Source organism: Parus major, chromosome 2 (genome assembly GCF_001522545.3).
Source record: "Parus major isolate Abel chromosome 2, Parus_major1.1, whole genome shotgun sequence".
Taxonomy (NCBI): Eukaryota; Metazoa; Chordata; class Aves; order Passeriformes; family Paridae; genus Parus; species Parus major.
Window position 1 is genome coordinate 131,310,766 of NC_031769.1, and position 26,792 is coordinate 131,337,557.

At 35.6% G+C, this 26,792-nt stretch overlaps 1 protein-coding gene across 34 annotated transcripts in view; it reads left to right on the top strand.

The window, feature by feature from the left end:
* RIMS2 (regulating synaptic membrane exocytosis 2) overlaps positions 1-26,792 on the top strand; it is a 443,102-nt gene that overhangs the window by 56,884 nt on the left and 359,426 nt on the right. For 4 of the 34 annotated variants that reach the window (XM_033512411.1, XM_033512408.1, XM_015618871.2 and 1 more), the window contains exons 2-3: positions 976-1,008; positions 1,406-1,492. The exons of 29 other annotated variants lie outside the window; for them this stretch is intronic. In XM_033512411.1, coding sequence (XP_033368302.1) covers positions 976-1,008; positions 1,406-1,492 — 120 coding nt within the window. Of the gene's footprint in view, positions 1-975; positions 1,009-1,405; positions 1,493-26,792 lie in introns of those variants that run through there. One more of the 34 variants, XM_033512398.1, reaches the window with a different exon arrangement.

The window sequence follows — 26,792 nt, forward strand, 5'->3', positions numbered from 1 at the left end:
TCCCTTTGGTCAGTTTGGGTCACCTGTCCCAGCTGAGCACAGGTGTTGTGTCTCCTCCCAACCTCCCTTGCACCCCCAGCTTCCTCACCAGGGTGGCAGTACTTGAGGCAGAAAAGGCCTTGGCTCTGTGTAAGCCCTGCTCAACAGTAACAAAAACACCCCTATGTGATCAACCCTGTCTGTCTTCAGCACAAATCCAGAACACAGCCCCATACCAGACACTGTGAAGAAAATTAACTCTACCCCAGCTGAAATCAGCACAGGTTTGGTATAGAACACCAGCTTGCTCACTTAAGTTAGAGTACATATTTTAGATGGAATATTCTCCGTAAGACAGTGGACAACTATTAATCAGTACTAAACAGACCTGCTCTATGCATTATCCAGTTATTTCTTTAAGCAAATCGTAGTAAAGTTCACTCAAGAGTTAAATTACATAGCTTTTCTTCCTTAGTTTTTAGTTATGCTGTCTTCAGGTCCTGACATCACTGCAGTTCAATGAATATAATGTAGATTTTCCTTTAATCTATTAGTTTAGTATATTGCATTCTAAATGATTTATTATGTGTTACAAATTTGCCTTGAACTATGACAGGCAACTTGGTTGTGAATAAAAAAAGAAACAGATTGTAGTTTGCATAATCAAAGTACCTTCCTTTATATATGTAGCTGAATGTATTGCTGGAAAAGTTTTAACATGATATTATGTGCAAGAAATTGGAAGTCAGATATAGAATATTACTGATTTAATTTTTAGATATATATTAAAGTTTTCTATACTTGGCACTCCCCACTGGTAAAACTAAATGGAAATCAGCCCATAGTACAATTTAATACAAACATATAACAAATGTTAAAGCAAATCCTTTTAACTCAAAACAGGAACTTTTCCCTTTTCATTTGATACAGATTTTAGTACTTCAGGGTAGTTGTTTTCAACATGTTGCACTCAGTTGTGCAAACTTATCTTTTTAGGGTCAAAGAAGAGCAAAAACCACAGCCGACACAGTAAGTAAAGTACCTTAAAGATGCAATAGGCTCGACTTTTCTACCTTTGCCGTGTTCTGCTCTCTGCACCTTTGATGGTATTAGCTTTCACTGATACCTGATAGGCTGCAGGTAGTTTGTCATCTGCTTCCTGACTGGCTTGTAAGAGAGCTGCCTGTAGCTTCTTACTCCATCCACATGTTAGCTGGATGTAGGTTCTTGCTGCCTGCTTGTGGACTGGTGAATTGTAAAACTTTACTTCCCTTACACCCTTAGTGGCTGACTTAGTTCTGCAGCTAACATTCCCATTGGCTCTAGCTTTTCCGCCTGTGTATTTCCACTAACACTGGATAAGAAAACATTTAAACTAGTGTGGTTTTATTGGTTATTCAGTCACATTATTTGCTTGTTTAAACAGGTGGTTTCCCTTTAGTGGGATCACTGAGCTGGTAAATAACGTTCTTCAACCACAGCAAAAACAGCAAAATGAAAAGGAGCCCCAGACGTAAGTAAGCTGCTCTCTGTAGATTAAGTAATGTCTGTGTAGCATTAGAACATCCTGGAGAGTATGTTTTAAATAATTGCCCATTTAGAACATTCAGCTGAGGGCATTTTACAAACTGAGTTCCTGTACTTACAATACCTTGTACTGAGTACAGGTCTTTGCTTTCTAACCCCTCATTTGCAAATGGAAAACTGAAAATCAGGTCTTACTCTCCTTATCAGTAGCTTAAGTGATTGCATTAGAATACAATTTAAGGAGTTACTACTACTCTGCCTTTTTTTTTTTTTTTTTTTTTTTTTTTTTTCTTTTTTGGCAAATGTTCCATATAATGAAACTTCTGGTGAAGTGATGTGTTTTCTGTGCATGAGGAGCTGGAATGATATGTAACATTCTTTACAGCATGTCTATGCACATGCACTGTCTGAGTCATGCATAGAATGCTGTATGAATCTACATAATATGTTGGAAGAGCTTGCTAAGGACCAGGAATACATCATGTCATTTTTTTTCATGCTTTTAGAATATCTGTGAAGTTTCAGAACTTCAGCAGATAAAAGGTGAAATCTTGGGTCAGTCAAAGCTGAGGAACTTTTGGCTGTGATGGATCCAGTATTTCATCTGTGAAAAAGCCACTACTTTTTTTTCTGTCTGAAAATTTTAAGTTTTAACAGAAACTGGCAAAGCTAGGGCATTCAGTCTTAGAGTAGAACTTAAAGCATGGAGATGAAAATATTCCTTTCATAAAGAGAAACTAAAAAATATTTATTATTATGAACTTTCAAATTCCTAAAATGTATTTCAGATGTTATTTAAGCTTTAAACTGTTAAGTTGCACTCTTTTCTTTCTTCTAGAGGTTTATGCCTTGTAAGTTCATGTGATAAAATAAATATTTGCTTTTGAACTCATGCATAACTGGTTTAAAGCATGCTTGTTAACTACTTTCCAGGCAGAATCAAATTTCATTTATTTTTTAATATATATATTTAAGTGGACCTTCATACTTGTGGGTCATTAAAGCTGTGATATTTTTTCAGAATACAGAGTGAAAGATTTTCATGAATTAAAATGGAAAAATAGGACATAAAATTGATGTTCTGTAAAGCAATGTATTATCCTGAGCTCTCTTTCTGATATTCTCACTTAACTGCTTATAAAATTGTGTACAATATCAATAGTGATTTTTTTTTTTTTTTTGGTTAATTTAAATACTGGTAATTTTACATTTTCTTCACAACACCTCAGTTCTTTGTATTCCAGTTTCCTTAACACAGCAAAATTTTTTCTGCTCATTAGTGTTGTAAATATGAAGTATATGGCTTTCAGAAAACTGAGAATACTGTATGCACAGTGTGAACAGATGAGTTATAGTTAACAAAAAATATTAATAAATGGTTACTGTTATTATGGAAGGATCTTTTTGAATGGTGACCTCTTTGGGAACCAGTTTTGTTCAGTGTTTTTATTATATAACTAAGAAATTGATTAATTTTTATACTCACTGAATTTATAGATACACTTCTTCCATTCTTGTGTTAATACCTAATGGCAGGATTATATTAAAAAATTATCCTGAAAACCTCAAGCTATGGTTATGATGTTATGATGCTATTCAAAAGGAAAAATGCAAAGGGATGTTCTGTAGGGGTTGTTTATGTGGTTGACATAGGACAGAGAAAAATGGTGTAGGGAAATGTTCCTTGGCAGAGAATCAGGGAGCCCTAATAGTTTGTAAATTGAGCTGTAGCCAGTATCTTGAAAGAGATTAATGTTATACAGGAATGTACAGACACCAGCCAAGGAGCACTGTGAAGAAGTTTTCACTCTGCTAGGCTTTGGTAAGGTCTCACCTGGAACAGCATACCCTTCAAAAAATATGTGGAGCAGTTGTGATTCAGTGGGAGAGTAACAGGAATACTTAGGATATTTATAAATAATAAACATATTATTAGGTGTCTAAAATTATTTGATGAATAATTAGGTGTCTAGAAAACATGGCATGTGTTAGGAAAGAATCAAACACATGAGTTAATTTAGCCTTCTGAAGAGAAAATCTGAGGGAATGAAGGAGATGGACAATTCTTTAAATTGTACAGAACATTGCTGAAAAATGGAAGGAAATTATTACTTTTCCATGTTCATCTCATGATGAAGCTGAAAGGAGTAAAGTTAAGTTGAATTAGGGAGGACTGAACTTGGTAGGGAGAACCTTTTAATGGAAAGAAAACTTAAAATGCTTGCATACTTTGTTTAGGACTTGTGTGGAAGCTGTGAAAATCTTAAGGAGCAGGTTTGGCAAATATCTGCTAGAAGAGACACAAGTGTTGCTGCTCCTGTGCTGGTACAAGAGAATGGACTAAGTGACTTTTAAAAGTGTCTTTCAGCACTGCTTATTTGTGATAATTTTGTTAACGTATTAATTATTTTTGTGATTATTGTAAACTTTCAGGGAGAAAATTGAACAGAAATACTAATGGTGCAACTTTTAAGTTTTATTTTTTTCTCTGACATTAATGGCTTGCAAAGAGGTGTTGTACTGGGGAACACTGTGGGACACTGGGGAGAAGAATAAATGTCTGTAGAAATTTTTACCACTATTCATACATATTTTGGCATTTTCCACTTGAAATCACTGTCAGTATCCGAGTCTAATTTCAAGTTATATCTGATTGTCCACCTTTGCTGATGAGCTTATTTACAGTGAATCTGAGGAGGGCAAAATGTGGTGAGTGACAGCAGAAAAGGAACTGGTAGTGTCTGAAAACAAAGTATCATGTTACAGGTTTCACTTTTGCTCTGGAGAAGGTATTTTTGTAGAACCATTGACCATGTATCCTTATGGGCAGAGGTAGGATTAGTCTGATGCTTTTGAACATGAGTTCTGTACCACAAAATTCACAGAATAGTTGAGGTTGGAAGAGACTTCTGGAGGTCATGTTGCCCGACCCTCCTTCTCATGCTGGGTCACCTAGGGCCATTGTTTACAAATATATATAACTGGATTTTGAATATTTCCAGGGATAGAGACTCTAGAAATAATCTCTGGGCAAGAGATACATATGCTAGTGCTTGGTCACCCCTAGAATGAAAAGTGCTTCTCTCTGATCAGAGCGAACTTCCTGTGCTTCAGTCTGTGCCTATTGCCTCTGGTCCTGTCACTGGACACTGCTGAAAAGAGCCTGGATCCATTCTCTTGGCACCCTTCCTACAGGTAATTGTATTTATTGATAAGATCCCCTCCCTGAACTTTTTCTTCTCTGGGCTAAAAAGTTCAAGCTCTCTGTCTGTCCTCATGTGAGAGACACTTCAGTCTCTAAATTTTAGCCATTTGCTGGACTGTCTCCAGTATGTCCATGTTTCTCTTTAACTGGGGAGGCTGGGATTGGACACAGAACTCCATGTGTGGCTTAGCCAGTGCTAAATAAAGGTAGGATCACCTCCTTCTGCCTGATGGTAATGCTTTTGCCTAATGCAGCCCAGAATGCCATTCACTTCCCTTTCCTCAAGGCACGCTGGCCCATGTTCAACCCGTGCAGCAGGACTTTCCTGCAGAGCTGCTCTCCAGCCAGGAGTTCCCAGCATCACTTCCACACCGGTGTGTGTGTCTCCTCCCAGGTGCAGGACTTTGCATTTCACCTTGTTGGACGTTGTGAGGTTTTGGTCAGCCTGTTTCTCCAGCTTGTTAAGGGTCCTCTGGATGGCAGCATGACCTTCTGGCATATCAGCCACTCCTCCCACTTTGGTGTCATCCAAAAACTTGCTGAAAGTACATCTACATCAGGAAGGTATTGAACAGGACTGGACTCAATGTTGACCTCTGGGATAAACCTCTAGGAACTGGCCTCCAACTGGTCTTTGTGCCACTGACCTCCCTGCTCTGGGCCCAGCCAGTCAGCCAGTTCTCAATCTACTTCAAAGTCTGCTCATCCAGTCCGTACTTCATCAGCTCCTCTATGTTATGGGAGACAATGGGAAAAACCTTATTGTAGACAAGGTAGACAATATTCACTGCTCTCCCCACAGGCAGTCATTTCATTATAGAAGGTCATTACATTGGTTGAATATGACTTCCTAGAAATTGTTCCCAGGATTAGTTGTACCATCACTTTCCCAGGGATCGAGGTGAGTCTGACTGGTCTATGCTTCTATAGATCCTTATGCTTCTTCAAGATGGAAGTGACATTTTCTTTCCTGCAGATGCTAGGCACCTCTCCCAGTTTCTGTGGTCATTCTGACATTGAGAATAATCTTGTCTTGATGAAGAATACTTTTATCTCGAGCACACGTGTACCTCATCATGAGTTTTATCAGCAGTGTTTGAGATATTTCTGTATTTTAATCCTTACAGAGTAGAAATTCTTAGCTGACCCCCGAAACAACTGTTTTTGATGCATAACAATCAGCCTTCCAATTTTTATTCCCTCAAATTTATAAGGTACTTATTTTGTAAAAGGTGTATTCTGTTTGTTCCTCATTAGGATGTACTGGTCTTGTGCCTAAGGGCTTGACTTGGGGTTTATCTCTTTCTTTTGCATGAATCTTGGAATGTTACATAATGGTGTTAATTTCCAGTCACAATAAAGGAATTCCCATGCTAGAAGACACTGAAGATTCCACTATTGCAGTGCTGTTTATTAGCAGCATCCAGCAATGAATACCTAAGAATACCCATCAGGAGAGGGGTATGCATGGAATGGTTGTGATACAGGTATTTTGGTGACTTCTGAGGCACTGGCTGCAGGCATACTGCTGGATTTATTCCCTGGCAATAAGGAATCTGTTTGCCATAGTTATTTGCAGTCCCGTTTTAAACCTACTTCTATTCCTGATTTCAGAACATGATGAAAATTAATTCTTCAATTTAATTATCTGTATAGAGAAGTTATCACCCTTTATTTGCTTTAAAACTACTTCCTGATATTTTCAATGGGAAGTGCTAGTCTTGTATTATATAATGTATCTATAATATGTATAACATTAAAACATTTGTATTATGTTCCATGCAGTCTATTATATTTCATACAGTTATCCCTTTAAGTTGCAGAGTCAAGAGTTTTTCCTTCTATGATAGAAACTGCTTCTGGTCATCCTTGTTGTCTGATGTCCTTTTAAAAGCACAATTATATATATTTTAGTTAACAGTGATCAGCATCACAGTATTCAAGATATGAGAGCTCTGGGTTTTTAAGCAGTGATTTAGGAAAATTTGTAATGTTTGCTGCTTAAAGATACCCAAATATTGAAAAGATGGAAGATTTTTTTCCTTTTCCCGTAAACATTTTTGTTTATTTTTAGGCTGGAAGTTTGGTTGCTTGCTAAGAACTGTAAGAGGTTCATCATTGAATCTGAAATCTGAAAGCAGAAATTGAGCCTCTCTCCTTTCTTTGATAGTTATGAGCACAGTGTTAATGAGCAGTGGACAAAATACAGTCAGCATCAAAAGTCATTAAACAATGCTTTTTGTAGCTAATAATTTCAAAATAAATACATTATTTTATTGCTTTTTTGTTCTTTTACTAGACTTATTCTAGGAGAGGTTAAGAAATGTACATTGCTTAGCACAACATGGGTATTGTTTTTTGGCTAAAAATGTCTTGTCAATAGCTATTTATGTTTTTTCTGGAAGTCATGTTGTCGCTATAAGGAAGCAAACATTGAAAATTACTGTAAGATGACATCCAGTAAAACCTTTCTCTGCATATTTTTCTGTAGATTAGATGAATTTTTCTATTGTGGTAGACCACACCAGCAAAACAGTAAAATTTTCTGTTTATTAGAATTTCTAATGAATTGTGGTTAAAATAGATTGACATTTCTCAAATACTTCACATAAATCGATAAATCATTAATTTTGAATTCTAAATTTGCTATGTAAAGATTATGTCTGCCAACCACTAGGTAGCTTTAAATGTCTTCAAATTATCTAATGGATATGTGATAGCAAGCCCACATCAACAAGTATTTTATACAATTTACACCATATATATCTACTCAGTGGGTTTATTTGCAGTCAGTGCAGTTCCTGTTCAAACTGGTTTTTAACAGGACCAGTGGAAAACAACACACTTCACTAGAAAGAATAATTTCAGGAAAGAGAAGAATAGGTCTCTGCAGCCAATACACTTGTGACATTGGAGTCATGAGAAGTCTAACATTCTACTTTGTTTTCTTGGGCAGTAAGATTGATAGAAAACAGAGTAAATGAGTTAAAAATAAAATTCTAATTTGCAGTATATATATAAAAAATATGGGCAGATTGTAGCTATTTCAAAGTAAAATGGAAATCCATAAAGTACCTCTTAACTATGAAGCTGATTTTGTCTCCATAATATGGTAAATATGAGGTACCAAAACAACTTGCATTGTTTGATTCTGGTGACTTATTACATCTCTTACTGAGACTATTAAATTTACCATTTGTGACACGGCATGATAGTTGCCTGATTGTATGATTGCCCTGGACCTTTTTCTCAAAATATTTAATACAAGAAAAATTTATTTATGTTGGTTGGATTATTCACAATGTTAATGAGGTTAAGATACCCTTTCAGTGAAGAAATGGCTTGTTAAGCACGATTCTGCATTTTTGATAAATTAATAAAGTTTATTAATAAACTTTATTAATAAAGAATTAAGAAAAGATCAGGGAAAATGTAAGAAACCTATTGTCTATTTGTGAAAGATAGAACTAAACTTTAAACAAAAAACAAGTAGTATGGTATAATGAAGACTTCCTTGAGGATCTGGGGTTATAAAAATAGGCTTGCATACAGAAAGAAGAATACAACCACTATACTTAGCTGGCCAGTAGTTAGTATCATGGGAAAGGAAAAGGGGAAAGAAATCCCCCAAAGTGACTTAACCTGTGCTTATATACTTAATAATAAATTGGATAAAAGAATAATAAGGAAAAATATCCACTTATTTATTAGGTAGGGCTAATTGGAGCTACATCTGATCTATTTTTTGTACTAAAATGTCTAGATGTTTTCTGTTATGCAACAGAAGAAGTAAAATATTATATGATTGAAGAATGGAGTTTTTACATATTTATATGCATAAAGGTGTAAGGTGATGCTTTCTAGACAGCACAGGCTGCAATACATTAACATAGAACTGCTCCTAAAAGCTTTGTGGGAAGTATTTTTGCTCTAATTTTTGCAATTTCTCAGGGTTTGTGAATGTCACAGGCTGTGACACTACTAATATGCTGACAACATCCTGATTTGAACTGCTTTCAAAAAGGAATAGACAGTACCCCTAGAGGGATGACAGGTTGTCTGAATGAGATAAGCAAATAGATTTAGAAAATGCTGGCTTAAGCTTAACTTAAACAAGACAGAAGCGATACTCTTATAAAAAGAGGAAACCATGTTAAGCCTGCAGCTGAATCAGTGACCTCAGTTTCCAATGGAACATTTAGGAAAGAGGCAAAAGGTATTCTTGCAAAACGTAGAGGCTATAAATGCTCTAATGAATGCTTTAATTTTTATTTTCTGAAGAAGAATTGTGCATTTCATTCTGTGAAGAATTGATGATAAAGATCATGCATCAATTTATGATTTATCAAGTCTTGTTATTAGGGAGGTCAAAACTTCTAGAGAAGATCAGACCCCAGCTGCTGCACTCTACTGGCTCTACATTATTGATGATAAATTAATGTCATTCTCCTTAAAATGAGGATGTTATATTCTGTGAGTGGAAGTGATGTGACCCCTATTTTACATGCAATATTGCTATTTCCTTGTCAGACTATTCCAAGAAGTGGCATAAGATGGTGTTGACTTGCTAAATGAAATCTGAATCTTTTTTTTCCTAGTTTGTCAGGGACTAAACTGGCAGAGGAGTAGCTTTTATTGCTGAGGCACTCTGACTAAACTATAGTAAAAATATGAAAAAAATAAATGCAGGTAATTATTAATTCTTGAAAATATAGATTTACATTGTAGAATTTATTTTTTTTTATTTAGAAGTGGCTATTCAGTGCACCCACAGCTGCTACAATATATAGAGGTTTTTTAATGGATTATCTATAAATTTTCAACCATTCATGGTACATAAGTTTTTATTCATGTCAATTTGAGGGAAATTCAAGTTTGTGGAAGTAACTTTTTAATAGCTGTGTTTTTTTTTTCTTTTAACCAAGGAAAAATTGAAATAAGCAACATATTTTTAGCTTTCTTATAGAGTTTCTATTTTGATAAAATAATCTCTTAGTCAAATTCATGGAGATGACTTGGCAGAGACTAAGCAAAAGAAATGAAAAAGAGAATATTTTCTGATTCTTACATTTTGTTAGGTTGATAGAAAATTTTATCAGCTTTTTAAATACATTTGCCTTTCTCTTCAAGCAGGGAACAATTGTCTTCTCATATTTGGATAGAAAATAAAAAATATATGTGTGATATTACACTGAAGAATTGTGGTCAGGTTCACGATTCTCATTGTGAACATAACAAATACCAAAATCTGAACTTCCACGTGGTTTATATTATCTGAATCCCTTTGCATGGCATACTTTATGTCATTATTTGTCCTCTGGTAATTTTTCATTTTGAATTAATATTCCCATTAAGAATATAAACCCAGAACAAAAACTTTATGCTACAGAACAGCAGTTAGGGTGCTTGAAGGGAGGCTTGGGAGTTCAGCAATTCTACAGCCTTTCTGCACAGAGTCCTAGTCTGAAACCTAACATAGAAAACCAGAATGTGCAGTCAGGCTGTGTTTGGTGTATGTGATTTCTGGGCTCCTGTTAGTTGAGACAATTCCTTTTAATAACACAAAAATTTTCATAGACCATCTTCTTCAAACTCAAGACTTTGGTTTTTCTAGTTTAAAGATTTTCTTATCTCTCTTTGTCAAGTTCCCAGTGTATTTTATTTTGGCTCTCTGGGCTGCTCCACTCTGTTACAGTTTTCCTCACCATGGGTACTTGTCATTTTTATCAGTATTTTCTGTATTCTAAACATTTTAAATTTAAGTTAGTACTATTGGATTTGAAGAAGAGATCAACACATTTTTCTGCATTATCTAGTTTAAAAATATGTCAAAATAGATGCTTATAGGTTAATGTTCTTTTTGGCTGAGTTTTCAAAGAGAAAATAGTAAGCTTAACAGTCAGAATCATAAAATCAAAGGATGTTGGAACTAGTAAGACTTTAATGGAACTGATCTCTCTCTTCCCTGAAGCCATGCTTCTGTGAGTCATGCAGCCACCCTCGAAGTACTGTAAATGTAAAGTGTATTTTCAGGGTGCACTCACACAAGACAACAGAGTTATGAGTGTCTGTTTTCATCACTTAGGAAAAATAATTATGGTTGACTTGAGCTTGTTTTGGCATTTCAGCTTCTGTTTTTATATGAAAACTGCTGACTTGGGCTTTCTGGTGTGTTCAGTGCTTGTAATTAGGCTCACCTGGTATTATAGGCTAAGAGCTACTTTCTCCAGGGATGATTCTCTAAATCTTTTGCATGACTGTAGATCAAAACAGTTCTTTGGTACCTCTCCTCAGGATATTTCTCCTCATCACCTTCTTTCTATCTGTTTCATCCTGTCAACATTTTACGTGGGAAAACTCAGCATGGCTTTTACCAAAGAGGAATAACTTCCCAGGATATTGGGATTACTGAGGTATCACAAATGAGTAAGGCTATGACTAAAGGTGCTAACTTGTATAGTTTTTCAAGTCCAGTATCTTTATCCCAGAGTAATCCCAGTTTTGTTTTGTTTTGTTTCCATATAAACTGTTAGTAAGAAACATGAAAAAAGACATTCATTTCTTCTGCTGTACATGCTACTGAGTGATTGAAAAATTTCTGGAAATAACTAGAAGAAGTTTTTAAATTATTGGATGAATTGGGAGGACAGCTGATGAAGAATTTGAAGTCAGAGATGTATAAAAGTTTATTTAGTAGTAAAAATAACATTCTGAAACAATTAAAGTGGCTTTACTGATGACTTTTAACTGTTTGTATCAGATACATCAGGCTTCTTAAATCAGTGGTGATCGGTGCAATAAAAAAGGCTTTCAAAGGATAGTTTTAATGAACAGTAATTTGATATTAAAAAAATATTCTAAATATTTTTATTTTGCAACACAGGTAGAGATACCAAGATAAGAGCATAATGAAAAATGTTGAATAAATATTCAGGAAAGAGGAGAGATTCAGTGATCATGGTTGAATCAATTGTAACACCGTAACTGCATAAATATGCTCAAGATGTTGGATTGAATTCTTGGAAAATCAACAATTAGATCCATGAATCAATGCCAAATTTAAGAACCAGGAAGCAAATTCTGAAACAGTTAATGCCAGTAACTCTAGAAATGGATCTGGTGGATACCTTTTAACTTTTTTTTTTTTTAACAAAAATCTATTGGGTTTTTTTGTACGGAATATGTTTGGTACTTGACAAAGGCTACCTGTGTGGTCTAAGCCATACACCTTAAGGTTTGTTACTGAATGCAGATACTGAGAGTCATTTGTACCTCTGGAATGACTTCTACAAATGACTCAGCTCTGGGCAGTGCTGAATGCCAATATGGGCACTTCCAGCTGCTAATGATACCAGTGGAAACAGTGATGGTTTTTATACTAAGTTTCATAGCAGTGAGTATTTTTGCTCACTTGCAGGTTGAAAGCAGAACCAGACCCGTCAGTCAAGAGCATCTGGGGAATTCCTGTCCCCTGGAGTTAGAAAACACAATTAGGCTTGCTGAAAATAAAATTAGGCTTCCCAGCTGCAGAGCTTTTCAGATGAAAGTTCAGTAATGTTGGTTACATGCTTTTAAACTCCCAACTTCTTTCAACAACCTGTTTAATTGGTAGCTATGAGTTAATGCTGTGTTTGTATTTGGGAGGGTTTATTCTCTCAGTTGTGTACTTTTATTTTGATGTATTTGCAGTGGTTGATTGTGATACAATTTTCAGAGTGAAGGTGGGTAAAGTGTTATTGTCACTGTTGTCTTGTTTTATTGCTTTGATAAGGAGCAGTTGTAGTATTTTCTCAGTTAATTATACAAAATATAATTAAATGCTCATTCCTTAATTGAAGAGTTGTTGGGGGGCAGCAAGGCTAGAGGAAGAAAGTTTTTATTCATTCTCTCTTATTTAAGTCAGGAAAGGATTAGACTGATTTATAAAGCTGACTGCAGGATGTGGAGCTCTGCCATGTTTGCTAACAGAAGACATACTAGATGAGACAATTGTCTTTTAGCACCAGTAGATTTTTGTTATGTGGGGTAGTCTTCACTTTAGTTCTGGTTTTAGAGATTTGAGGACAATTGGACAGATAGTCAGAACATTCATGTATGCTCCAAGATGGGGCCAGTCCACAGAATATTTATATCATGGAACCTTCCATCAGCTCTTCTAATTTGCAGATCAACATCCTCATTCCCATTTGCTTTTACTTGTGCACTCATGGGTACTTTCTGTGATGATAGTAGAAGTAATATTGATTTAAAAAAAGTAGGAAATTTACCTATCTCTTCCAAAAGATGTTTTTCTGATTATGTTCTGTATAGAAAGAAAGTTGAAGTAAATTCATAGTGATGTGGCTCCTGGAGTATCTTGGACCCAGAACAAACACAGACAGATGGTGCCAGAGTGAGCTGATCAGAAGCCTGGGGTGAGGAGGAATACTACTGGGTACAAAGTCTCATCTATGAATAACATTAACAGACGGTGAAGATTCTCACAGAGCAAAAAAAAAAAAAAAAAGGCACTGTCACAGAAGCAAAAATCTAGTTTTTACTGAGGCCTATTCAGAATTTGGATTTGTCACTAACATAATTCAATTACTCCAAAATTTGAAAGCTGGTCAATAACACAAGTTACTCTTTTTACATGTTTCTACCTTTTCCTCAACCTTTAGGAAGTTTTGCATCCATTTATGTATTCTCTGTTTTAACAGTTGATTAGTAAGAGCAGGTTTATTGCAGGGAATGGATTTTCTTGTTTCAGTGCGAGGATATTAAGCAGAGAGAACTTGGATTTTGTCAGCAGGAACACAGTCAGGCCTCTGTTCTCAGGCATACTTTATCCATGTATGCATACTGTGTCAGAAAATGGTTTTGGAGGAGTTGTGGACACCCCCTTCTCTCAGTTATGTGCCTAAGAACTAAACTCGTTTTATTGTTTCTACTGCAGTGTTCACCAACAGTGTGAAAACCACTAAGATTTGTATGACAAAAAAAACCCCAGGTAACTTCAGAAACAGCAGCATGTCTGTTTCAAGATTAAATGTGAATTTAAAGTAGCAAGCACGCTGTATTCATATTTCATCATATCTAGTGATGTTGCTGCACCTTCTTCTCTTTACAGTATCTATATTGAATTTCTTAAGAAAATATTGTGGTATGTGTTCTGTTGGAAACTATCTTGGAAAGCTTAGCTCTTGGATGTGGGACCCTACTGTGTACATTTTCCATTTCCTAGCTGTTACAATACTAATTACCTAGGTACACTAAATGAATATTCTTTCTTTGCTTAGACATGTAACACTGATGAGTTGGGATAATCCTAGGATCACAACTTTATATCCTCTGGTGATTTGTTCAGGTATTGGCTGTGATATCACAGCCATGCCTTTGCCTCTTTTGACTCTACCTTTAGAGGCCACGGAAAGATCAAAGTAAGATGAAGATAAAATAAGCTGCTTCTTTGGGAGTCCATATTTAAAGAAAGCTTTTGCTTCCAATGTTGGAAACTGACTATTACAAAGATCCTGTTGTAGCAGTTTAGTAATAATAACAGAAAAAACTGGAAATATGTCAGTATTGATATTGTGTCATCAGTGAATAGTGATGCCTGATCAGTCCTGGATACAAAAGACATACAAAATAACAATGGCATTTGCTTTTGAATATGGCTTATTTTATAAAGGTGGAATTGACAGCATTCTGCAGTAGGGAGGATAAGAAACATTACTTTTTCCCAAAATTGTATTCTGCAATGTCTATGATTAGGATAGTAGGTTTTTTTACAAAGTCATGGCAGTTGAGGGTACCTCTGTGAGAAAGAGTAAAAGGAAAACCACATTATAAAGTAAGGCTTTCCTTCTGCCAGAATCTGCCAAGTTCGATTTGCTCTGAACCCACTTAGGGTTAGGCCTTATTATTTAATAAAATAAAATAAAACAAAAAAAAAAAAAAGCCTCTGAGCAATTTACATGATGGCATAACAATGTAGTAATCTATGTGCCCTGATCAATAATAAAAAAAAATAAAATGCATGAACATAAGAACTACAATGCAGGAGAATAAGTGCTTGCTGAGGAGCAGAACTAAGACTTGTTCTTGTTTAAGTACAATTGTGCTAAAACAAATGTGAGTAAAATCTATTTATATTTGCAAGAGTATTCAAGCTTTTCAGGAAAACAGATATTCACAGAGCTGTCAGTGCCCCTTCTCCCTGTGGCAGCTCCTGGGGCCCGCTGCTGCTTCCTTCACTCTGTGGGGTCATGGGCAGCAGGCCAGCTGGTGGCCTGACTTCATTCTCTTCCAACCCTCATGTATACCCAGTAACTCTGAGCTCTTAATGGTTAATTAATAGGCTTTAATTAAGAGGTTAAAGGATTTCAATATAGGATTAAATTCTGATCTTCTCTCTGACACTGATTGGGGTGATTTTGTATAACTACACTTGCTTGGAAAACTCAAGAATTGTCTGTCAGAAATAGTATCAGATTAACTATTATTTATACAGTTTTTGATGCACAAATTTCTTATATTTTACCAAATACTTTTTATCAAATACTTTTAATCTTAAATGAAGAAATACTGCTGCAACCTAAATTGACATATTTTATTTCGGGGAAGCAAAGTTTGAGTTCAGTGCACTTTCTCAGTAAAGGGAAGGTATGGAGGTGTGTAGTTAGATATAATTAGTGTGGGGAAAATCACTACACACCTTGTTCATGCACTTAAAGAAGACCCTCCTGCAGGTGAGAACATCTGTCTCTCTGAGCTCCTTCCTCATTAAAAAAAAAATGTATGAGCATGATGAAAGTAATTTGTTTTGGCCTTACTTCCTGTTACTTTAAAAATGTGAGCAGTATGGAAAATAAGTCTTCTGAGAACTGGCAAACTGCTTCAAGAGGCTTTCCCCCTGAAGTGCTGCTAGCAATGTGGCTTCACTGGTGCTACTTTTACAGTAAGAATACTGACACAGTCAAAACCAAGATGCATCAGAAATAATTGCAAACACCACTTCTGGTGCTGATTATTCAGCATCAAACATGTTGGTGTGGTTTGCTTGGGTGAAGTTGAGACAGCTATGTGTTGAGCACAACCAAGACTTGCTTAGGCTCGCTTTCCCAGCATTGCTCACATTTATTTCCTGTTTGTTAGAAAAGGAAAATCATCAAGATAGGAACACTCCTATCACAGAAGTAAAAAGATAGGGGCTACTTAATAATTAAAAATGCTCATGAATGTTGTAAACAATGTGGAATGAACTCATTCTAATCATGATACTGCAATGTCAGGAGGTGTTACATTTCGGAGCCGAGACAGTCTGACCTATTATTTAGCGTGTGTTTATTTTGGCTAAGTGTGTAATTGTCCAATGAAAATGTAATTTTTCCTTTCATAGCAAGGATAAAAATGTTTGTCACAGTACCTTAGTTATTTTGGACATTTCTGAAACTACAGGTGTGTAGTGAATTGCTTCCTATTTTAAGTCAACAGATGATGCAAAAAAAGTAACCCGAGTGACTATGAGAAATACTATCTCTGCTGGAGATGCCCTTTATAAATGCAATAATGTTTCAATGTGCTTAATTGCCAAGAACTGAATTGCCCCCCCTCCATTTGGTAAATATTGTATCCCTTTAAAAGGAAATTTAAAATGAAGTTAATAGAAGTGTAATTTTTGAAAACAAGTAAAAAATAAGATAAGCCGTGAAACTTCTTCTGAGTGAATAATTTAGATAGAACAGTAATTTGTATACTTACTGTATTAAGGCTGCATAAAAAATAACTTCTAGTAATTAAAGTGTTTATAAATGTGCCTCACATTCCTTAAAACTGATATTTAATAGAATTCCTAAAATAAGCAGTATCTGCAAAAATGTAGAGATAATCAAGGGAAAACTAGATTTTTAATGTTTTTACATTGTAATATTTCTACTTCAAAACAGCATTCAAGTGAATCAGGAAAAAACATCTAACTAATAAAAAATCAGCATGTTTTTATCAGCATAGATACAAAAAGTAGAATGATAGGATACAAATAGACTTTCATGGAAACTTTTATGGGAGCCAAGTGTATTTCTAGGAGTTTAGATTTCAGGCGAGAATTTCTGTATAGGGTATGAAAGTTTGTGTAAATCCTGTCTCACCTGTGTATGGAAAATATCCCAGTAGGAGTCGTGAGTTTTGCATAAAGCTCATACAGACTGAGGGTGCTGCAATAGCTGCAAAAGAATCCTAATTCTAGATAATAAATTACTTTCCTGTTAAAAAAAAATTTAAAAAGAAGACATGAGATGTTATTTCCTTTCTGTTCAGCAAGGAACTCTGACCCTTTCTACTTCTTATTTTATTTCTTTTTTTCACCTGGGGATCTTTTGTGGTTGATTGACTTAGAGTTCTAGAGACATTTTGGTTTCTGGTTGGAATTTTCTAATAGATAGACAACTGCAAGTAGTGATAGTTGCAAGTGTCACGATTCTGGATGTGTATAAAGCTGTGCCTGATGTGATTATTTTACAGCAATATGCAAGCTACAGACCTTCCCTGTCCATTGTATCTTCTCTCATAGAAATTAAGGATGAATGCTGGTTGTCATCAGTATGAGACTGAATGCAGAAAGGAAGGTTCAGTATTCCTATGCACAGTTTCTGAGAACTCCACTTTCAATGGTCCAAAGTGCTTAGCAGAAGTAGTACATGGTAATATTATGGCATCAGTAGAGCTGAAGATTCAAATTGTATCACCTGTTGCAAGGTGTCTGTGATGGTGTCCTTTTTAATATTCAGTAAAGCTTGAGCTCATGTTGCATCGTTACCCTTAAACAAGAGAGTTCTAAAACTTTCCTTCTGTCACTATGACTATTTTTCCAAATTTGAAGCACAGTTGTCTTTGAGACAATTGTTTTTTTTTCCTATCAGAGTTGGCAGAAACTATTTAAGTGAAGTTGAAGGTATCTGGATATGTAAAACATCCAGACTGACTGCTTACATTTATTTTTAAGTTTTTTTTTAAATTTTTTTTTTTTGTAATGAGTTAGTTAAAAAATTGACCATAATTATCTGTAATTTTTACAGTTTCTGGTAGCCTACTTTTGCTGTAAGTTCAACTGCTTCTCCCTGATCTTCACTGTCAGCTGAGGTTCAGTTCTTACAGCTTCAGCACTTTATCCAAGCAGCTCCTTTGGGACAGTGTGGATTGCAAACACAGGGATGAGGCCATGGAACTGGAGATAAAACATTTTTAACTGCATGAATGCAGTTGTGGAATGAACTTGGAGAGTTTCCTTGGAGAGTCAGGCACTTTTTCAATTACAACTGGCACACATCTTACTTTAAATGAGACCAAAAATTACCTGGAAAGTGTTAGTCCTGTCACTAGGGTAAGGAGGAGAAGGAAAACTACCACTGTTGTGTGTAAGAGTATGGATTTAGCTTACCCTCTTGAGGCTTAAACATTAAAGTCAGAGTCACACTGATACTTCCAGTACAGCTGGAGAAGGTAAAGAATTAGATGACAAAATCTATTAGAGGAAAAATGAAATTTTTTTTTTATGGAGAAAGAATTAAAAATGCAACTAAGTTTATTATCTAATGTTTATTTTAGAGTCAAATGAGAAAAACATGGTAGGAATAAACAGACTCATAATGGTTTAAGAAAGTATTTCCTAATCTTTTTTTAACTGCTTGAGTAGCTATAGAGAATGAGGAAAAATCCTCCACTATAATCACCATAATATTTGCATGAAAGTTGTGGAAACTTCTGTTGTGGCATAGAAGATCCAGAAAAGAATAATTAGAACTTTCTCAATTACACTGAAATAAAACAGAGTGGTGTGAAAATGTTCAAAGGTGTAAAGTAGTTTCCATATGGACTTAGGAAGTAACCTTACTTATTTATAGGTCTCATAACTATCAACTATGGAGAACTTAGAGAGCTTTGCCTGAATGTTTCGGCCATTAAACTTTTGGAGCAATGTGGCATTGTCTTTAGTTTTAAATGCCCATATTTCATATTATTGCCAAAGAAGTGTTGGAAAAGATACTGATAAATTGTTTGTTTTACTATATTGCGTCAGTTTAAAACTTAGTTGTGACTTTTTAGCTTTATGTCTATTACAGATTTTAAAAGTAGAATAAAAAATTTAGTGAAAGATGAATTTTATCAAATAAGAAACAATTAGAAAGATACCACTTCTCAATTTAATCTTGCAATTAATTTGAACTGCTGAGGAAAAGGTAGAAGCAAGTATCTCTTTGTTGTTCTGAGAAAAACTGGAAGTAACAGGTACAGCCAAGAGCTATCTACTTCCCTTTTTCTTTTTATGCATCTTGTCTGGCTTTATCTTGATATCATTAAACCCACACAGAAATATGATAACATTAATTGTGTCTGTCCTTTTCAGTCCATATGTTCATCTTCTTCACATTTACTTCTTGTGTTCACAGGACCATTGTACTTGGCTATTGTTCCCTGCTCCCCTGTTAACAAAGAGCAGTTTCACTGCTGCTAATAAACAAAGTTAATAAACAGGCTGCAGTTTTATTCAATACTGAGCATTATAAAAAGAAAAAAAAAAAAAATAGGTAAGGTAATCCTGTCTGTTCCAGGTAGGCTTTTTGTCTAGCTGGTGTGTTTTCTGTTGATTCATTTGCAGAGTCATATCCTCATTTATTAAAATGCTGGGGCTTTTTTCTTCCCCACATTCTTTCTTGTTCTATTTATTTATTTATTTTTTAAACTGAGTTTCTGAATGTATTTTGTCAAACTAGAGTCATTGACATGACTTCATCTGAAGTTAAAATTTTATTTAGGGTCATACCAAATGAATTGATTCATTCTGATGTCAGGAAAAGTGCAATGGGAGAATGTTTTCTATTTTGTGAGGAGGTCAAATAAGCTGTGAACAAAATGTGATGCAGACCTGTAAGCCTTTGCAGAAAGCCATAGTAAGTGGGGAAAAGAGAGAATGGAGCCAGGCCAGCTTGAAGACATCATATTGGCCGTGTATTTTACTTCTAAGAATAGCCTGTTATGAGCATCCCACCAGCAGAGAATTCTCCAGCATGAAGCAAATGATGTTAGGTCATAACAGGACATTTTTACCCTGCTTTCTTGCATGGAAAAGAGACTGAACCAGAGATTTGGTAGTTTGGGTGCTCATTAGCTCTGATATAGTTGGCTTTTCCCACTTGAATTATAAGTGAGCAGCAGCACTGGTAAAAACCAGCAAGATCATTTAGGAGCCACAGTCCTTTCTTTCCCTTCTCATAGCTCTTTTTCTTCTCTTCAGCATTTCAGGCACAGTCAGTGTAATTCACTCAGATTTAGAATATATATATATATATATATATGCTATTAGACTAATAATAGATGAATTTTACAGTATTTTTTAAGGGAAACTATCCAAAGACATAATGTTCCCTGTGTGTCAACTTACTTTAACTCTATCTTTGCCCTTTTACCTAGGATCCAGATTTTGGCCATCTTGTGGGATTTTTTTTTTTTTTTTTTAAAAATTTATTTTTTTAAATTCAGTTAGAGTATTATATTGATACATAAATATTTCACTGAATGAGAGGCAGGTAATATTTTTAGTGTGAACAAAATTATTTATTTCGTAAGTAAATAAATCTTTTGCCATGTTTAGAGCCTCATTATTCTCTGGCTAGTCAATTCTGTAGGCACTTTAAAGATGTTCTGTGCTTTAAATTACATCACTGTTCCTCTGTGTCTGTTTCATGTTAATGAATATCACTGAATAATTAACTTACATATTCCATAATAGGTTAGAGATTAGGAAACATGAAAATCATGGTTTTTTTCCTAGGTAGTTCCACCTGTAAACCAACTTAAACCATAGTAGATTTGTTTCTGCTGACATTTTCAGGAAGAGTTACTCTATGTTAAGAAGAAAAGTCACGGTGAAATATCTCAATATTTGACACTGCTGATTTGGGCTGTTACTGTCATTATATGGCTTATATTTAACCTACTTTTTCTGAACAAAATACTGAAAATGCTAGGAAAAACCTAATTATTAACTTTTAAAGTGGGAAAAATGCATTTCTCCCTTGAAAAAAATACTGTGGAGTTAATTTTCTGCTACATTATTTGCTTGAACAGATAAAAATCAGATTATTTATGCCAAATACAACTCATGGGAGAGACTATGCACACTTTTGAGATTAGCACGGGAGTTATTGTTTCTGCACAGATTTCTTGGACTCGGGGCAGGTAGAAATTCAGATGAATGGGATTTTATGGTATCTTTCTGTTTTAAAAGAAAAAGTTTGTGAAAGTTTAGCTAAAACTGTTACTTTCAGCAGGAATCAAGGTAAGCATCTCTAACTAGACTTTTTCAGTATCTTAGATTTCTTGTACTTACTGTAAATTCCAGCACCTAGATTAAAAGGTAGCTTTTTTACTTGAGAGTTTTATTTATTAAGCCCTTTCAATTTGCACTCTCTGAATGTATTTTCCTCAATCTAAAGTCTAAGCTTAGACATTTCACTTAGATAGGTGCCCCTGAAGTTAAGCCTACTGACAGTAGAGAATAGTTAATTTTTATTTGAGGAGATCAGACAGAAATAATACAATTCCAACGAGACAGTGGAGATCTTGACAGAAAGGAAGTTAAAGTGCTGTGAATTGAGCAAATGTTTGTAGAGATCTCTGCTGACATCTACTTTCTGTTAATATTTCATTTTTACTGATATGGAAGCTGAAAACAGAATTGTGAAAGGTTTCAATACTCTAGTAGTATTATCAGCCTGGACATGATATTAGTTTCAAATAGAACTGGATGTGAGATTTTTGTTTGAAGGTAGATTTGAGTCTTTGGTTGCCTAATAATTTTTCTTTATCTGGGAGACTTAAAGCAGAATCATGGTCTTCTGAAGAGGAGTTTGGTGTGATGCCCTTTCTCATTTCTATTGAATACTGGCAAAATCATTATTTTTCAATTAAGAAAATTTGCATTGCTGAACATTGTTTTTTTGTTTTTTCTGGTTTTTTTCCCCCGTATTTTACTGCTTATACATTCATATCAAAGCATAAACTCAAGGTTTTTCTTCCCATTGCATTACACAGAGTTGAAAGCAAATGTTCATTGGTCAGATTTTGAGAGCTATTCTCACAGTAGTTTATGAAAAACATAAAGAGCTGGGTTTTTTCTGTTAGAAAAAGTGGGCATTTTTTTTTTTTCAACACTGCTAAGCCAAATAGTTCTTGTTGAATATTTATCCTTATGATTCTGCTTGGGTTTATACTTCATATCTCTTGTCTGATTCCATAAAGCCCTTGTCAATTATGTAACAACAGGAATGTTCCTTGGACAGAGTCTCTGAACTGACCTCCTGCTCATAGCATGGTTATTGCCAAGACTCAGTTAAGGCAACTAGAGCTCTACCTGGGCAAGTTTTGAAAACCTCCAAGCATTGTGATCCTATAGTGTCTTGGGACAGGCTTCTTCTAATGCCCAGCCTGAACCCCCTCACAAAGTGCCATTTTAGTGCCTTTTGCTGCTTGATTTGGATTTTTGACTACCAGGAAGAATTTGGCTCTGTGATTTTTCAGGCAATGTTTAGATTAGATAGCTAGTTTCAGGCAGGTGTTAAATCACTCCTTAGTCCATTCCTCTTCATTGGATTGAGCAAAGACATGATCATTTTCTTTTTTGTTGACAAACTGGACTTGTCAAACATGTCCAATTTGTTCACATCCATCAATAGCAGGCAGACACCAACCTGAGCACAATAGTCCAGGTGCAGCCTTGTCAGTGCCAGTCAAAGGGGATAAATAACCCTTAATCTGCTGCTTATACCCTTGCTAATATGGACCCATATGTAATTTGTCCAGTTTGTAATGCAAGCACACACACCACTGGCTCATTGCCTGGTTTCCACCCTGTCTTCCAGGGGTTCTTATCAGCAGAACTGCTGTTCAGCCTGCTCTTTCCCAACCTCTACTAACACATATCTGTACAAGAGTAGTATCCATTTAGAAGTGGATGTACTCAGTGACAGGTCAGCTGGCACTACTGTAAAAGCAGGAACTTCAAGTGTACAGTACAGGGAAGAATGTTGTATGCTACCAGACAGTCACTGCCACCAGCAGAAAAATTGTTAAATGAATGGACTTGGCAGAACTGAAAGTGAACAAACCCTTTTCAAAGCCTGGATTAAAGCCACATCCGTGCTCTGTGCCTGGGAATATGAAATGAGGCAAGTGCTACATCTGTAATAAAACTTTGAGAGAAGTGTAGCCAGGAAATGAAAAGCAGCTTCTACACTTATATCTAGCCTAAACATCCTGGATTCTTTCTTAACAGTTCCCCTTCTAATGGTATATTTTAAGCAGATTTAGAAATTCCAGAAACGTTTATGTGAACTTTTTCAGGTATAGTTTCAGAACTTCTTGTCAGTAATTTTTTTTTTTTTAGTTTTGGTAAAATGCTGAAAGTTTTAGGGACATTTCTGAAGGGGAGGAGAAAATTAAAACTTCTGTACAATAATAAAATGTCAATATAATATAATAATAAATATAATAAATTGTCAACTTTTCTTACTTGCCTTTGGCATGGATCAGGAGAGACTCACAATTTGCTGCTTTTTGACTGATACTGAATTTCTCATTTCTGGAAAGGTGTGGGCAATCAGGAAAAGCAGAATTAAATTAACTTTGTTCCAGAACAGAGCAATATTCCAGTAGGAACTATTTCTTGACACTGGCAGAGAAATCCAAGTTCTTACAAACAGCTGTTTGTAAGACTTTTCACACTGAGAAGTCCTCTATGAAGTTATCTTGGATATGTTGTTTTTTTATAAAAAAGGCTTGTGTAGTCATATAAACCTTGTGAATTTCAACACTGTAACTTGCAGCTGATCCAAGTATGATTCAGGGAAGTAATTCTCACCAGAGCAGAACTTAATTACCAGTTTCCCAGACTAAGTTTTCATTATCATTAGGTGTTTGTGTAAACTCATTGCAACTTCTCCCTTTCCTCTAAAATTTATAGCAGTTGTTAAAGCACATACTTGTATTTTTGAAACAAATATAGTAAAGGAGTGAGACTTTGTCTCAGTACAGGTAGGTGGCATGTGCTATAGAGGCTGTCGCCAAAATACACATATTTTAAGGTTATGGATATGCATTGCTTAATTTTCTACTTAAATGAGCTGTTAATTACAATTTAATATAATTGCCTGGATTTACCAAAAAAAAAAAAAAAAAGAAGTTCCTATCGCGTCTGAAAATAAAGCTTTTCATTGCGGATAAAATTTTGGCCTGAAATACAACTCTTGTATGGAACCATTGTTTCACTCCTAGAAAGGCATTGAGGTGCTGAAGTGTGTCCACAGAAGGGCAACAATTTTGGTGAAGAGTCTTGAGTCCCATAAGGAGCAGCTGAGGGAGCTGGGGTTGTTTATCCTGGAGAAAAAGAAGTTCAGGGGTGACCTTATTGCTCTCTATAAGTGCCAGAAAGGAGGGGGCAGCCATGTGTGGGTCAAGCTCTCAGGTAACAAGTGATTGCATGAGAGGAAATGGCCTCTAGTTGCACCAGGGGAGGTTTAGATTGGATATTAAGAAAAAATTCTTCATAGAAAGGGTTTCCAAGCATTGGAACAGGCTGTTCAGGGAAGTGTTTTGAGTCACCTCCATACCTGGAGGTATTTAAAAGACATGTGGATGTGGCATTTGGGGACATAGTTCAGCAGTGAACTTTGCAGTGCTGGGTTAACAGTTGGACTCGATGATCTTAAAGTCTATCCAACCTAAACTATTCTATGAATCATGGATGGCTCTTGACCTCTTGCATTAACAGAGCAACTCACTGGATATAGGGACTGGAAATTGTAGTCTTGGGATACTTGAGTTTGGTTTCAGGCTCTGAAGTTTGCCTTGGTAATGATTACTTTAATTTCTCTAGTAAGTGAACTCCTGAGCCCCTCAGGCAGCAATGCTCTCGGTAGAAAGATGACTGCAGACAGCTTGAACAAAATGGAATTTTATTTTGCATTATATTTTCTGAAAAGTATACATTATACGGTTTTTGCTAGATGTGGTTCAGATACTGTGCTATTCTAAACACCTAATTATTGCTGTGTGTTTTTATCTTAAATTTTGGCTTAAACCCGGGCAATCAAGAGAATAAAGATATAATTATTTATCTGCAAAATAGATCTAATACTTTTAAATGAAATTCCTAAAATGAATATTCTGTATTTTGTTTCGAGTGTGCATATTAGTTTCAGGTGGATCTGCTTAGTTAATAGAACACATTTTGTGCCTAACTTAATATTTAATAGATTCTTGTCTTTGCTTAATTTTTTCTGACAGCTATCAATACATGTAATATTTTTCTCAAAACACAAAAAGATGTAATAGTGAACAATTTTGGCAGATGATGTTGTTTCCTACAAAACAAAAATCCTAGAACAAGTATTTTGGAAAACTACTCTGTATAACCTTGAAAAGTTTAATCTTTAAAGGAAAATTTATGACCTTTACATAGATTCTTGTGCCCAAGAGGAAACACAAGTGAAATTATTTCAGTACATGAGGCTTAAGATTTGGCAAAAGCCTTGTGCTTTTTATGCATCAGTGAGACTGGTAAGCAAGTAATCATACAAACAAAGGCTGTAGATTATAAGGAAGCCACAAAACTGAATGCAACCTAAAAATAAACTTGGAGTTCAGCATAGATAATGTGCTTTAAATGAAGAATGCAATGTTAAGCAAAATTAAAAGGCAGGCAAGGTCTCAGAGATTACATGTGTTATTGATGGAAAGAGGCCAGACTACCAATTATATAGTGTTGTCAGTGTAAAACACTGAAATGTGCCAGGTTTCCAGACTTCAAAAATTTTTTTTCCAATTTCATTCAGCTCTTGCTGATTAGTAACTCGTGTCCTGCCCCATTCAACAGAGGACTCAGTGAGCTCTTTTGAAGCAGAGAGAAGGCAGAGGAAGCCCCTTATTCCTGACTGCCCAAATGGTTTCTAGGGCAATGCCAACTCTCCCATCCCTTCCGCAGAGGTCTCAGATGAGCCCCTCTCCCTACTCTGCTGCAGGTGGGAAAGGGATGGAAGCGAGGGAGAAGGAGCCACTGCTCTTGGGAGTGCACACTGCTGGGCCTGAGGACAGCCTGTGGGCTCAGGATTGGTACTGAAGTGACAACAGCAGGTTCACAGAAAAATGTCACACAAGGAAATGTAACCCTGTTTCCCTCTTCCTGGGAAAGGGTCAGTGCAGAGGAGAGGCATGACTCCAGCCTCCTGTCTTCCCTGCTCGAGAGGGAGCTGCCTGCCTGTTCCTACAATTCCTCTGTGGTTTAATGTCAAGTACATTCTTAGGGGAGTTTTCCTGAAAAACAAAGTAAATCCAAACAATTCTTGCCACGTGTTTGAATATCCACGGTAAATAACTTGTTGAGTTAAAAGTTAACTTGTGCAATACTTGTTTTGGTAGGTCCCTCTGAAAAGTCTGATGAAATAGTTTTGCATCATTAATTTATATGTGATCTTTATAAAGGATATATTTATGCTTAAGGAAGTTGGTCTCCTGGATTTAGTTGTTTTCTAGGAGATTATTTTTTGTTCTATCAGATGATTAGTGTGTGGTTTTTATTAACTTAATCTCAAGATTCTCAAGAAGAATAATTCTAAGGAAAAATAAATGCCTTTTGCAATTCTATTTTTTTGTCTCATGTTACCTTTTTCATGTTTCATAAAAAGTGCTTAATTTTTTGGGTTTTGCATGAACTTATTCAAGGAGCTAAAAATCTGCCTAAATAAGATTAATAACTTTTAATCTACTAAAATTTACAGTCTCTATTGCAAAATAAGGCAATTTGAATTCCATGCTAAGAATTTAAATATTGCTCTTCAGACCCCTTAAAATCACAATGATAAAAAAAGGAAGGGAGAAATCAAAGTTCTTTTTTTTTTCTCAGTGGGTTTGGAACTCCTCATATGCAATGTCATCTGTTCCATCTTTTTCAGAATCTGCAAAATTATATTATGGCTCTCTCCAATGAAAATTAAATTTCCCATTACATCATTTACCTTTAGAAATAGGGCTTTTGAGAAAAAGACACCCC